Source organism: Chiloscyllium plagiosum, unplaced genomic scaffold, assembly GCF_037043375.1.
Source record: "Chiloscyllium plagiosum isolate Xiang-an unplaced genomic scaffold, Cpla_swu_hap1 HiC_scaffold_25, whole genome shotgun sequence".
NCBI classification, from domain to species: domain Eukaryota; kingdom Metazoa; phylum Chordata; class Chondrichthyes; order Orectolobiformes; family Hemiscylliidae; genus Chiloscyllium; species Chiloscyllium plagiosum.
In genome coordinates, this window is record NW_028270163.1 from 48,043,878 (window position 1) to 48,058,960 (window position 15,083).

Sequence of the window (15,083 nt, forward strand, 5' to 3'; positions counted from 1 at the left end):
GAGAACACATTTAGGGTGAGGGTTGGGAACACAGTCAGGTTGAAGGATTGAGAACACAGTCAAGGTGAAGGATTGGGAACACAGTCAAGATGAAGGATTGGGAACACAGTCAGGTTGAAGGATTGAGAACACAGTCAGGGTGCAGGATTGGGAACACAGTCAGGTTGAAGTATTGAGAACATAGTCAGGGTGATGGATTGAGAACACAGTCAGGGTGAAGGATTTAGAACACAGTTAGGGTGAAGGGTTGACAATACAGTCAGGGTGATGGATTGAGAACACAGTCACAGTAGAGGGTTGAGAACACTGTTGGGGTGAAGGATTGGGAACACAGTCACGGTGAAGGAATGAGAACACAGTCAGGGTGATGGATTGAGAACACAGTCAGGGTGAAGGGTTTGAGAACACAGTCAGGGTGAAGGGTTGAGAACACAATCAGGGTGAAGGATTGGGAACACAGTCAGGGTGAAGGGTTGAGAACACAATCAGGGTGAAAGATTGGGAACACAGTCACGGTGAAATATTGAGAACACAGTCAGGGTGATGGATTGAGAACACAATCAGGGTGAAGGGTTGAGAACACAGTCAGAAAGAAGGTTTGAGATCACAGTCAGGGTGAAGGATTGAGAACACAGTCAGGGTGAAGGATTGAGAACACAGTCAGGGTGAAGGGTTGAGAACACAGTCAGGGTGAACGGTTGAGAACACAGTCAGGCTGAAGGGTTGGGAACACAGTCGGGGTGAAGGGTTGGGAACACAGTCAGGGTGAAGGGTTGAGAACACAATCAGAGTGAAGGATTGGGAACACAGTCACGGTGGAGGATTGAGAACACAGTCAGGGTGATGGATTGAGAACACAGTCAGGGAGAAGGATTGGGAACACAGTCAGGGTGAAGGGTTGAGAACACAGTCAGGGTGAAAGATTGGGAACACAGTCACGGTGAAGGATTGAGAACACAGTCAGGGTGATGGATTGAGAACACAATCAGGGTGAAGGGTTGGGAACACAGTCAGGGTGATGGATTGAGAACACAGTCAGGATGAAAGATTGAGAACACAGTCAGGGTGAAGGGTTGAAAACACAGTCAGGGTGAACGGTTGAGAACACAGTCAGGCTGAAGGATTGAGAACATACTCAAGGTGAAGGATTGTGAACACAGTCTGGGTGAAGGGTTGAGAACACAGTGAGGGCGAAGGGTTGAGAACACAGTCGGGGTGAAGGATTGAGAACACAGTCGGGGTGAAGGATTGAGAACACAGTCAGGGTGAAGGATTGAGAACACAGTCTGGATGAAGGATTGGGAACACAGTCAGGGTGAAGGTATGAGAACACAGTCTGGGTGAATGATTGGGAACACAGTCAGGGTGAAGGTTTGAGAACGCAATCAGAGTGAAGGATTGGGAACACAGTCACGGTGGAGGATTGAGAACACAGTCAGGGTGATGGATTGGGAACACAGTCAGGGTGAAGGGTTGAGAACACAGTCAGGGTGAAGGGTGTAGAACACAGTCAGGGTGATGGATTGGGAACACATTCTGTGTTAAGGGTTTGAGAACACAGTCAAGTTGAAGGATTGAGAACACAGTCAGGGTGAACGGTTGAGAACAGAGTCAGTCTGAAGGGTTGGGAACACAGTCAGGGTGATGGATTGGCAACACATTCTGTGTTAAGGGTTTGAGAACACAGTCAAGTTGAAGGATTGAGAACACAGTCAGGCTGAAGGGTTGAGAACATAGTCAGGGTGAAGGATTGAGAACACAGTCAGGGTGAACGGTTGGGAACACAGTCACGGTGAAGGGTTGGGAACACAGTCAGGGTGATGGATTGGCAACACATTCCGTGTTAAGGGTTTGAGAACACAGTCAAGTTGAAGGATTGAGAACACAGTCAGGCTGAAGGGTTGAGAACATAGTCAGGGTGAAGGATTGAGAACACAGTCAGGGTGAACGGTTGGGAACACAGTCAGGGTGAAGGATTGAGAACACAGTCAGGGTGAAGGATTGAGAACACAGTCACGGAGAAGGGTTGAGAACAAAGTCAGGCTGAAGGGTTGAGAACACAGTCAGGGTGAAGGATTGAGATCACAGTCAGGGTGAAGGATTGAGATCACAGTCAGGGTGGAGGATTGAGATCACAGTCAGGGTGAAGGATTGAGAACACAGTCAGGGTGAAGGATTGAGAACACAGTTAGGGTGAATGGTTGAGAACACAGTCAGGGTGAAGGATTCAGATCACAGTCAGGGTGGAGGATTGAGATCACAGTCAGGGTGAAGGATTGAGATCACAGTTAGGGTGAAGGATTGAGATCACATTCAGGGTGAAGGATTGAGATCACAGTCAGGGTGAAGGGTTGGGAACACAGTCAGGTGAAGGAATGAGAACACAGTCAGGTTGAAGGATTGAGAACACAGTCAGGGTGAAGTGTTGGGAACACAGTCAGGCTGAAGGGTTGGGAACACAGTCAGGCTGAAGGGTTGGGAACACAGTCAGGCTGAAGGGTTGGGAACACAGTCAGGGTGAAGGGTTGGGAACACAGTCAGGTTGAAGGATTGAGAACACAGTCAGGGTGAAGGATTGGGAACACAGTCAGGATGAAGGGTTGAGATCACAGTCACGGAGAAGGGTTGAGAACACAGTCACGGAGAAGGGTTGAGAACACAGTCACGGAGAAGGATTGAGAACACAGTCAGAATGAAGGGTTGAGATCACAGTCAGAGTGAAGGGTTGAGAACACAGTCACGGTGAAGTGTGGAGAACACAGTCAGAGTGAAGGATTGAGAACACAGTCAGGATGAAGGATTGAGAACACAGTTAGGGTGAAGGGTTTGAGAACACAGTGAGGGTGAAGGGTTGAGAACATAGTTAGGGTGAAGGGTTGAGAACACAGTCAGGGTGAAGGGTGTAGAACACAGTCAGGGTGATGGATTGGGAACACATTCTGTGTTAAGGGTTTGAGAACACAGTCAAGTTGAAGGATTGAGAACACAGTCAGGGTGAAGGGTTGAGAACAGAGTCAGTCTGAAGGGTTGAGAACATAGTCAGGGTGAAGGATTGAGAACACACTCATGGTGAAGGATTGAGAACACAATCAGGGTGAAGGGTTGGGAACATAGTTAGGGTGAAGGGTTGAGAACACAGTCAGGGTGAAGGGTGTAGAACACAGTCAGGGTGATGGATTGGCAACACATTCTGTGTTAAGGGTTTGAGAACACAGTCAAGTTGAAGGATTGAGAACACAGTCAGGCTGAAGGGTTGAGAACATAGTCAGGGTGAAGGATTGAGAACACAGTCAGGGTGAACGGTTGGGAACACAGTCAGGGTGAAGGATTGAGAACACAGTCAGGGTGAAGGATTGAGAACACAGTCACGGAGAAGGGTTGAGAACAAAGTCAGGCTGAAGGGTTGAGAACATAGTCAGGGTGAAGGATTGAGATCACAGTCAGGGTGAAGGATTGAGATCACAGTCAGGGTGGAGGATTGAGATCACAGTCAGGGTGAAGGATTGAGAACACAGTCAGGGTGAAGGATTGAGAACACAGTTAGGGTGAAGGGTTTGAGAACACAGTGAGGGTGAAGGGTTGAGAACATAGTTAGGGTGAAGGGTTGAGAACACAGTCAGGGTGAAGGGTGTAGAACACAGTCAGGGTGATGGATTGGGAACACATTCTGTGTTAAGGGTTTGAGAACACAGTCAAGTTGAAGGATTGAGAACACAGTCAGGGTGAAGGGTTGAGAACAGAGTCAGTCTGAAGGGTTGAGAACAAAGTCAGGGTGAAGGATTGAGAACACACTCAGGGTGAAGGATTGAGAACACAGTCAGGGTGAAGGGTTGGGAACATAGTTAGGGTGAAGGGTTGAGAACACAGTCAGGGTGAAGGGTGTAGAACACAGTCAGGGTGATGGATTGGCAACACATTCTGTGTTAAGGGTTTGAGAACACAGTCAAGTTGAAGGATTGAGAACACAGTCAGGCTGAAGGGTTGAGAACATAGTCAGGGTGAAGGATTGAGAACACAGTCAGGGTGAACGGTTGGGAACACAGTCAGGGTGAAGGATTGAGAACACAGTCAGGGTGAAGGATTGAGAACACAGTCACGGAGAAGGGTTGAGAACAAAGTCAGGCTGAAGGGTTGAGAACACAGTCAGGGTGAAGGATTGAGATCACAGTCAGGGTGAAGGATTGAGATCACAGTCAGGGTGGAGGATTGAGATCACAGTCAGGGTGAAGGATTGAGAACACAGTCAGGGTGAAGGATTGAGAATACAGTTAGGGTGAAGGGTTTGAGAACACAGTGAGGGTGAAGGGTTGAGAACATAGTTAGGGTGAAGGGTTGAGAACACAGTCAGGGTGAAGGGTGTAGAACACAGTCAGGGTGATGGATTGGGAACACAGTCAGGCTGAAGGGTTGGGAACACAGTCAGGGTGAAGGATTGAGAACACAGTCAGGGTGAAGGGTTGGGAACACAGTCACGGTGACGGGTTGGGAACACAGTCAGGGTGAAGGGTTTGAGAACACAGTAAAGGTGAAGTATTGAGAACACAGTCAGGATGAAGGATTGAGAACACAGTCAGGCTGAAGGGTTGAGAACACAGTCAGGGTGAAGGATTGAGATCACAGTCAGGGTGAAGGATTGAGATCACAGTCAGGGTGGAGGATTGAGATCACAGTCAGGGTGAAGGATTGAGAACACAGTCAGGGTGAAGGATTGAGAACACAGTTAGGGTGAAGGGTTTGAGAACACAGTGAGGGTGAAGGGTTGAGAACATAGTTAGGGTGAAGGGTTGAGAACACAGTCAGGGTGAAGGGTGTAGAACACAGTCAGGGTGATGGATTGGGAACACATTCTGTGTTAAGGGTTTGAGAACACAGTCAAGTTGAAGGATTGAGAACACAGTCAGGGTGAAGGGTTGAGAACAGAGTCAGTCTGAAGGGTTGAGAACATAGTCAGGGTGAAGGATTGAGAACACACTCAGGGTGAAGGATTGAGAACACAGTCAGGGTGAAGGGTTGGGAACATAGTTAGGGTGAAGGGTTGAGAACACAGTCAGGGTGAAGGGTGTAGAACACAGTCAGGGTGATGGATTGGCAACACATTCTGTGTTAAGGGTTTGAGAACACAGTCAAGTTGAAGGATTGAGAACACAGTCAGGCTGAAGGGTTGAGAACATAGTCAGGGTGAAGGATTGAGAACACAGTCAGGGTGAACGGTTGGGAACACAGTCAGGGTGAAGGATTGAGAACACAGTCAGGGTGAAGGATTGAGAACACAGTCACGGAGAAGGGTTGAGAACAAAGTCAGGCTGAAGGGTTGAGAACACAGTCAGGGTGAAGGATTGAGATCACAGTCAGGGTGAAGGATTGAGATCACAGTCAGGGTGGAGGATTGAGATCACAGTCAGGGTGAAGGATTGAGAACACAGTCAGGGTGAAGGATTGAGAACACAGTTAGGGTGAAGGGTTTTAGAACACAGTGAGGGTGAAGGGTTGAGAACATAGTTAGGGTGAAGGGTTGAGAACACAGTCAGGGTGAAGGGTGTAGAACACAGTCAGGGTGATGGATTGGGAACACATTCTGTGTTAAGGGTTTGAAAACACAGTCAAGTTGAAGGATTGAGAACACAGTCAGGGTGAAGGGTTGAGAACAGAGTCAGTCTGAAGGGTTGAGAACATAGTCAGGGTGAAGGATTGAGAACACACTCAGGGTGAAGGATTGAGAACACAGTCAGGGTGAAGGGTTGGGAACATAGTTAGGGTGAAGGGTTGAGAACACAGTCAGGGTGAAGGGTGTAGAACACAGTCAGGGTGATGGATTGGCAACACATTCTGTGTTAAGGGTTTGAGAACACAGTCAAGTTGAAGGATTGAGAACACAGTCAGGCTGAAGGGTTGAGAACATAGTCAGGGTGAAGGATTGAGAACACAGTCAGGGTGAACGGTTGGGAACACAGTCAGGGTGAAGGATTGAGAACACAGTCAGGGTGAAGGATTGAGAACACAGTCACGGAGAAGGGTTGAGAACAAAGTCAGGCTGAAGGGTTGAGAACACAGTCAGGGTGAAGGATTGAGATCACAGTCAGGGTGAAGGATTGAGATCACAGTCAGGGTGGAGGATTGAGATCACAGTCAGGGTGAAGGATTAAGAATACAGTCAGGGTGAAGGATTGAGAACACAGACAGGGTGAATGGTTGAGAACACAGTCAGGGTGAAGGATTGAGATCACAGTCAGGGTGGAGGATTGAGATCACAGTCAGGGTGAAGGATTGAGATCACAGTCAGGGTGAAGGATTGAGATCACAGTCAGGGTGAAGGATTGAGATCACAGTCAGGGTGAAGGGTTGGGAACACAGTCAGGTGAAGGATTGAGAACACAGTCACAGTAGAGGGTTGAGAACACTGTTGGGGTGAAGGATTGGGAACACAGTCACGGTGAAGGAATGAGAACACAGTCAGGGTGATGGATTGAGAACACAGTCAGGGTGAAGGGTTTGAGAACACAGTCAGGGTGAAGGGTTGAGAACACAATCAGGGTGAAGGATTGGGAACACAGTCAGGGTGAAGGGTTGAGAACACAATCAGGGTGAAAGATTGGGAACACAGTCACGGTGAAATATTGAGAACACAGTCAGGGTGATGGATTGAGAACACAATCAGGGTGAAGGGTTGAGAACACAGTCAGAAAGAAGGTTTGAGATCACAGTCAGGGTGAAGGATTGAGAACACAGTCAGGGTGAAGGATTGAGAACACAGTCAGGGTGAAGGGTTGAGAACACAGTCAGGGTGAACGGTTGAGAACACAGTCAGGCTGAAGGGTTGGGAACACAGTCGGGGTGAAGGATTGAGAACACAGTCAGGGCGATAGATTGAGAACACAGTCAGGGTGAACGGTTGAGAACACAGTCAGGGTGAAGGGTTGAGAACCCAGTCAGGGTGAAGGGTTGAGAACACAATCAGAGTGAAGGATTGGGAACACAGTCACGGTGGAGGATTGAGAACACAGTCAGGGTGATGGATTGAGAACACAGTCAGGGTGAAGGATTGGGAACACAGTCAGGGTGAAGGGTTGAGAACACAGTCAGGGTGAAAGATTGGGAACACAGTCACGGTGAAGGATTGAGAACACAGTCAGGGTGATGGATTGAGAACACAATCAGGGTGAAGGGTTGGGAACACAGTCAGGGTGATGGATTGAGAACACAGTCAGGATGAAAGATTGAGAACACAGTCAGGGTGAAGGGTTGAAAACACAGTCAGGGTGAACGGTTGAGAACACAGTCAGGCTGAAGGATTGAGAACACACTCAAGGTGAAGGATTGTGAACACAGTCTGGGTGAAGGGTTGAGAACACAGTGAGGGCGAAGGGTTGAGAACACAGTCGGGGTGAAGGATTGAGAACACAGTCGGGGTGAAGGATTGAGAACACAGTCAGGGTGAAGGATTGAGAACACAGTCTGGGTGAAGGATTGGGAACACAGTCAGGGTGAAGGATTGAGAACACAGTCTGGGTGAAGGATTGGGAACACAGTCAGGGTGAAGGGTTGAGAACACAGTGAGGATGAAGGATTGGGAACACAGTCTGGGTGAAGGGTTGGGAACACAGTCAGGGTGAAGGGTTGGGAACACAGTCACAGTGAAGGATTGGGAACACAGTCAGGGTGAAGGATTGGGAACACAGTCACAGTGAAGGATTGGGAACACAGTCAGGGTGAAGGGTTGAGAACACAGTGAGGATGAAGGTTTGGGAACACAGTCTGGGTGAAGGGTTGGGAACACAGTCAGGGTGAAGGATTGAGAACACAGTCAGGGTGAAGGGTTGAGAACACAGTCTGGGTGAAGGGTTGGGAACACAGTCACAGTGAAGGGTTGAGAACACAGTCTGGGTGAAGGGTTGCCCCAGATTATCGGGTGTTGTTGAAGGAGTGAGTGGTGTACACAGCACGGACAACACTGTACACTCTCTCTCCTCCGCCCTTCCCTTCGCCCCGCCCCTCGCTTTCCTCCCACCCCGCCCCCTGGCCCCACCCATCCCCGGCCCCTCCCCTCTGGCCGGGTGCGACTGCGCGGATGGAGCCGTGCGGCCTGCCGTAGTGGCGCGGGGCATTGTGGTCCCTGACCAAGATGGCGTCCTCCGTCCGGGCGGAATGAGGGGCCGCCGACCGGGAGTCCCAGGTGGCTACACCGGTACCGGCACCTCCTCGTCCCAATAGGCTGCGTTCCGCGGTCAGCTTCCACCCTCCCCCCCCCATCACTTCCTTCCCCTCCTCCCACCCCTTCCCCGACTCGCACTCTCCAGCACCCCCCCCCCCCCCCCACCCCGAGGTGGAGGTGGTTGGTTTGGGGCGGGTGGGGGTGGGGAAGGGGGTGAGGTGTCTCTGACTCCCGTTGTACTGAGTGCAGCCGGGCCGCAGCATGGCTGGAGCCAGCCTCCTGGAGGACCTGCTGGAGGAGGAGCAAGGCGACATGACCGACTGGAACCTCCCGGTGGCTTTCGTCAAGAAGCGGCACTCGGAGAAAATCGAGGGCTCCAAGGCGGTCACCCAGAGCTGGCGCATGAAAGACCGGGTATGTTCCCACACTCTCTCTCTCTCTCTCTCTCTCCTGACCTGCCTGCAGGTTACATTCAAACGCCCTCACTCTCTCTCCCTGCACCTTCCCAAGGGGCCGCCTTCCTCTTCCCCCTCCCCCTTCACAAAAAAAAGTTTCCTTGCAGCTCAGAGTAAAACTTCGCGTTCCTCTTCGCATGGGTTTGCTTTCAGAGAGCGAAAGGAAACACGACTGTGTGGTTTTCAAAAGTTTATTTACTCCATTGCCTCAACTTTTTCATCAAACTCTATCATATCAATATTGACAAAATGTTGCCTTAACTCTAAAAGCAAACCTTTGTATTTTGCACAGTGGTTACAGCATTTCGCCTTGCTTTTTTTATAATATGGGTTATGTCTGATCTTTGAAGAGCTGTAATTAAATTCCAAAATGTGTAAGCGTTAGTACAGTTTTGCATTATTGATTACAATTTTGCATTACAATTTGTCATTATTGATACATTTGTCTGAAACGTCGACTTTTCCAACTCTTGATGCTGCCTGGCTTGCGGTGTTCTCCCAGCCTCCCCCTTACCAAGAAATGACCTCCCGGTAATGCTTCGAATCCTCTCTCCACATTTTTAACCAAGTAGTGAAGTATGTTTCCAGCATGTAACTCTTGAATCAAATACTTCGTTTTTAAGACAGAGTTTTTTTCGGGTGTTTGTATTGTCGTTGCTGAATCTACGTTTTTCATGTTTTTCGGTGTTTTAAATAAGCTTCTGGTCGATTAGGAAAATATATTATTTTAACATATCCCTGACCAGCAATGTAACTGAGAAGTTTGCAAACTTTGGAGAGTAAAGTTATAAGGCTGATGCTTCTAAATACAGATTAATTGGAGGTAATACCGTGTAAATGTTACATGTGATTAGATTTTATTTGGAAGCTTCATTCTTTGATGCTGAAATTAATGATTGCTATGTGACAGGTGAAAGAAGCAAGTCACCATTTTGATTATGGTTCTTAATCAGAATGTAGTAAGTACTGAGTTGCCAATGTATCTACCATTTGGAGCACTTCATTCAGTTGAATTGGAATATTGCCTTTTCTAAATAAAACATAATGCAAACCATCTTTTGTAAAGACATTGCATTTATATGCATGTCCTCCAGATGCACATGGAACACTAGTGGGATTTCTTTTTGCTTTTCTGAGGCGGTTTCCATTAGTAGAATTTAGGAAGCAGGCAGAGGAATGTTGGCGTTCAGAAGCTCCTGGCTGTCCATGCAAATGAATTTAAAAGTTTCAGGTACAGCAAGCATTCAGGAAAGTGAATGGCATATGAGCCATTATTGTGAAGGGATTGAAGTTTGAAAGCAAAATGTCTTACTGTGATTACAAACGGCCTTGGTGGATCACACCTGAAACATTGTGTGTGGTTTTTGTCTCCTAACCTAAGGACAGACTTGCCTGCAAGGGAGTGCAATAAATGTTCCCAGATTGATTGGTAAGAGGAGTTTGTCCTATGTACAGGGATTATTTGAACTAGATTAATTGACATGTCCTGGGAAAATACTGGAATTTTTCATTAAGCAGGCTGTAATAATCACTTAGAAAATCTCAATGTAATCAGGCAGAGTCAGCATTGTTTTCTGAAAGGGAAGTTATATTTGACTAACTTACTAGAGTTTTTTGAGGAAGTAATATGGATGAAAAGGAAATTGTGGATGTGCAGTACTTTGATTTCCCGAAGGCATTGAAGATACCGTATCAAAGGTTACAATGCAAAAGTGGAGCTCGTGGTGTGGGGTGACGTGAGATGAAGCTTTCAGAAAAGAGCAGCATGAAATAGCCAATTTAGGTTTGCAAGATGTGATGAACAGAGTGCCACAGGAATCAGCATTGGTGCCTCCATCATTTACTGAGTTAATGAAGTTTATAAATTCATTTTATCAAGGAATCATGTATGCTTGCTAAATTTGATGTTGACACTAGAAGGTGAGTTGTGAATAGGGTGCAAGGAGTCTGAAAATGTAGAGAAGTTGAGTGGACAAACATGACGTAGGAAAATATGAACTTGTCCTGTTTGGCTGGAAATATAGAAATGCTGTATATTAAGTAAATGAAGTGAATTTGCTGAACAGGTATTTCAGGGTCTGAGTAGTCTGGTACAAGAAAGTTACAATTTGGAGGTGCTAATGATAGACGTAACAAATAAACCTGATCTTTTTCAATATATAATTTCAGTTGCGTCACACTGTAAACTTCTGCTATAAATTCTTTGTCTCACGAAATTATGTCACAACCACCTGATGAAGGAGCAGCACTCTGAAAGCTTGTGCTTCCAAATAAACTGGTTGGACTATAACCTGGTGTTGTGATTTTTAACTTTGTACACAAAAGACTAGTATGGTTAGAAATGTAAAGGGAATATTTGGATTATCGCAAGGTGAAATTTTAAATTTCTGGGATGGCAGGACTGACAAATGAAGAGAATCTGTATCGATAAGAACGCTATTCACTGGAATTTAGAAAGAACGATGGGGGATCTCCCCAAACCTATAGTATTCTAACAGGACTAGACATGATAAATGCCAAAACAACATTCCCAATGACCTGGGAGCCTAGAGCTGGAAGCTACAATTTAAAGATATGGGGTAGGCTATTTAGGGCTTTGAATGGTGAGCCTGTGGAATTCTGTGCCTTACTGATTGAAACCAAAGTGTTGAATATTTTCAAGAAGGAGTTATATATAGTTCTTAGGGCTGTTAGGATCAAAGGGTATAGGGAGAAAGTAGAGCATGGTACATGTTGGATGACCAGCCATGATGATATTGAATGGTGGACTGGGCTCAATGGCCTCCTCCTATTTTCTAAGTTTCTATGAAATGGAGTACAAAAAGTGCTACAGGGTGAGATCATATGGAGTACTGTGCACAATATTGGTTTTCTGATTTTTAAAAAGATATATGCTTGGAGCAATTCAGAACAGGTTCACTCGGCTGATTCTTGAGGTTTGGTAAAGGTGATGGGGGTTATCTTATGAGGGAAGGTTGGACTTAGTCTGCCTGTATTGATTGGAGATTAGAAGAATGAACAATTATTTCATTGAAACATATCAGATCCTGAGAGTCCTTGACAGGGTGGAAACTGAATATGTCTTAATGTGATATAATGTAATGGAGTTATTCAAGTAGTGGAGGTAGGTGGAGATATGCAGTCAGTTTGATACTTTTGTGTTCACTTCTGAGCTAGGACTTTTAATAATTTTTATCATTTAGTCCTATGACCTATAATGATGGACAATTTATTTCTTTACTTTTCTAATTTTTTTGTTTCCTAAGAATTTGATCTCAAGTATCTGTACCTAGATACTTTGTATCTAAGATGGTGCTCTAAAGCAGCAACTGTAAACTTTTCACTATACTCATTTGACATGTGACAATAAAGCAAAGTCAATTCAATTCAGGAAGCATTCCTGAATTTCAAATTGAAAGGAGGAGTACTTTAATTAACTTGAAGTGATGTTTACTTTTTAAAGCTATGAATAGGGCAATAAGACCTAATCTGCCTTTTACTCATTTTGGAACTTAATGTGATATAATGTAATGGAGTTATTCAAGTAGTGGAGGTAGGTGGAGATATGCAGTCAGTTTGATACTTTTGTGTTCACTTCTGAGCTAGGACTTTTAATAATTTTTATCATTTAGTCCTATGACAATTAGAAGCTTATATCAAGAGTAAACATCATGGAAAGAACTTCCATATAGAGTTGTGGGATTATTTTTAAAATCCAATTTGGTATTGCTTGAAATTTTTCTGAAACCCTTCCATCACTTATTATTAGCTAGGTTCAGCAGTGTGACAGCAATACATTAAATGGAGAGTCACATTTTAGTTACCTAAGAAACATACCAGGAATTTTTTTAAAGCTAACAGAACATTCACAATGTTTTCTGGCCCGTCCAGAGGTTATAGACAAAACATTGCATTATGTTACACATACAAAATAGTTAATTTTGATTCTTGATCATTTGGTTTCAGAGATGGAAATGTGTTGCTGGAAAAGCGCAGCAGGTCAGGCAGCATCAGGCAGCATCCCGGCCGGCCCATTGTCTCCGCCTGCTCCCGGCCGGCCCATTGTCTCCGCCTGCTCCCGGCCGGCCCATTGTCTCCGCCTGCTCCCGGCCGGCCCATTGTCTCCGCCTGCTCCCGGCCGGCCCATTGTCTCCGCCTGCTCCCGGCCGGCCCATTGTCTCCGCCTGCTCCCGGCCGGCCCATTGTCTCCGCCTGCTCCCGGCCGGCCCATTGTCTCCGCCTGCTCCCGGCCGGCCCATTGTCTCCGCCTGCTCCCGGCCGGCCCATTGTCTCCGCCTGCTCCCGGCCGGCCCATTGTCTCCGCCTGCTCCCGGCCGGCCCATTGTCTCCGCCTGCTCCCGGCCGGCCCATTGTCTCCGCCTGCTCCCGGCCGGCCCATTGTCTCCGCCTGCTCCCGGCCGGCCCATTGTCTCCGCCTGCTCCCGGCCGGCCCATTGTCTCCGCCTGCTCCCGGCCGGCCCATTGTCTCCGCCTGCTCCCGGCCGGCCCATTGTCTCCGCCTGCTCCCGGCCGGCCCATTGTCTCCGCCTGCTCCCGGCCGGCCCATTGTCTCCGCCTGCTCCCGGCCGGCCCATTGTCTCCGCCTGCTCCCGGCCGGCCCATTGTCTCCGCCTGCTCCCGGCCCACCGAACTCATCTCCGCATACCTTGACACCGTCCTGTCCCCCTTAGTCCAAGAACTCCCCACCTACGTTCGGGACACCACCCATGCCCTCCACCTGCTCCATGATTTTCGCTTCCCCGGTCCCCAACGCCTTATTTTCACCATGGACATCCAGTCCCTGTACACCTCCATCCCCCATCACGAAGGACTCAAAGCCCTCCGCTTCTTTCTTTCCCGCCGTACCGACCAGTACCCTTCCACAGACACCCTCCTTCGACTGACTGAACTGGTCCTCACCCTGAACAACTTCTCTTTCCAATCCTCCCACTTCCTCCAAACGAAAGGAGTAGCCATGGGCACCCGCATGGGCCCCAGCTATGCCTGCCTCTTCGTAGGATATGTGGAACAATCCATCTTCCGCAACTACACTGGCCCCACCCCCCACCTTTTCCTCCGCTACATCGATGACTGTATCGGCGCCGCCTCGTGCTCCCACGAGGAGGTTGAACAGTTCATCCACTTCACCAACACCTTCCACCCCGACCTCAAATTCACCTGGACAGTCTCAGATTCCTCCCTCCCCATCCTCGACCTTTCTATTTCTATCTCAGGCGACCGAATCAACACGGACATCTACTACAAACCAACCGACTCCCACAGCCACCTGGACTACACCTCCTCCCATCCTGCCCCCTGTAAAAACGCCATCCCATTCTCCCAATTCCTTTGACTCCGCCGCATCTGCTCCCAGGAGGACCAGTTCCAAAAACGCACATCCCAGATGGCCTCCTTCTTCAAGGACCGCAATTTCCCCCCCCGACGTGGTCGACGATGCCCTCCACCACATCTCTTCCACTTCCCGATCCTCCGCCCTTGAACCCCGCCCCTCCAACCGCCACCAGGACAGAACCCCACTGGTCCTCACCTACCACCCCACTAACCTCCATGTACAGCGCACCATCCGCCGCCATTTCCGCCACCTCCAAACGGACCCCACCACCAAAGATATATTTCCCTCCCCTCCCCTATCAGCATTCCGTAAAGACCACTCCCTCCGCGACTCCCTCGTCAGATCCACACCCCCCACCAACCCAACCTCCACTCCCGGGACCTTCCCCTGCAACCGCAGGAGGTGCAAGACCTGCGCCCACACCTCCCCCCCCCTCACCTCCCTCCAAGGCCCCAAAGGAAACTTCCATATCCGCCACAGATTCACCTGTACCTCCACACATATCATCTATTGCATCCTTTGCACCCGATGTGGCCTCCTCTATATTGGGGAGACGGGCCGCCTACTTGCGGAGCGTTTCAGGGAACACCTCTGGCACACCCGGACCAACCTACCCAACCACCCTGTAGCTCAACATTTCAATTCCCCCTCCCACTCCACCAAGGATATGCAGGTCTTTGGACTCCTCCATCGTCAGACCACAGCGAAACGACGGTTGGAGGAAGAACGCGTCATCTTCCGGCTAGGAACCCTCCAACCACAAGGGATGAACTCGGATTTCACCAGTTTCCTCATTTCCCCTCCCCCCAGCCTGTCTCAGTCAAATCCATCAAATTCAGCACCGCCTTCCTAACCTGCAATCTTCTTCCCGACCTCTCCGCCCCCACCCCAGTCTGACCTATCACCCTCACCTTGACCTCTTTCCACCTATCACATTTCCGACGCCCCGCCCCCCAAGTCCCTCCTCCCTATCTTTTATCTTAGCCTGCTGGACCAACTTTCCTCATTCCTGAAGAAGGGCTAATGCCCGAAACGTCGATTCTCCTGTTCCCTAGATGCTGCCTGACCTGCTGCGCTTTTCCAGCAACACATTTCCATCTCTGATCTCCAGCATCTGCAGACCTCA

The 15,083-nt window shown here is 48.4% G+C and overlaps 1 protein-coding gene across 1 annotated transcript in view; it reads left to right on the forward strand.

The window, feature by feature from the left end:
- The first annotated feature begins 8,262 nt into the window (after positions 1 to 8,262).
- Positions 8,263 to 15,083, forward strand: part of rptor (regulatory associated protein of MTOR, complex 1) — a 397,195-nt gene continuing 390,374 nt past the window's right edge. Inside the window, exon 1 of the mRNA XM_088000708.1 lies at positions 8,263 to 8,563. Coding sequence (XP_087856834.1) covers positions 8,411 to 8,563 — 153 coding nt within the window. The 5' untranslated portion in view covers positions 8,263 to 8,410. The remainder of the gene's footprint in view (positions 8,564 to 15,083) is intronic.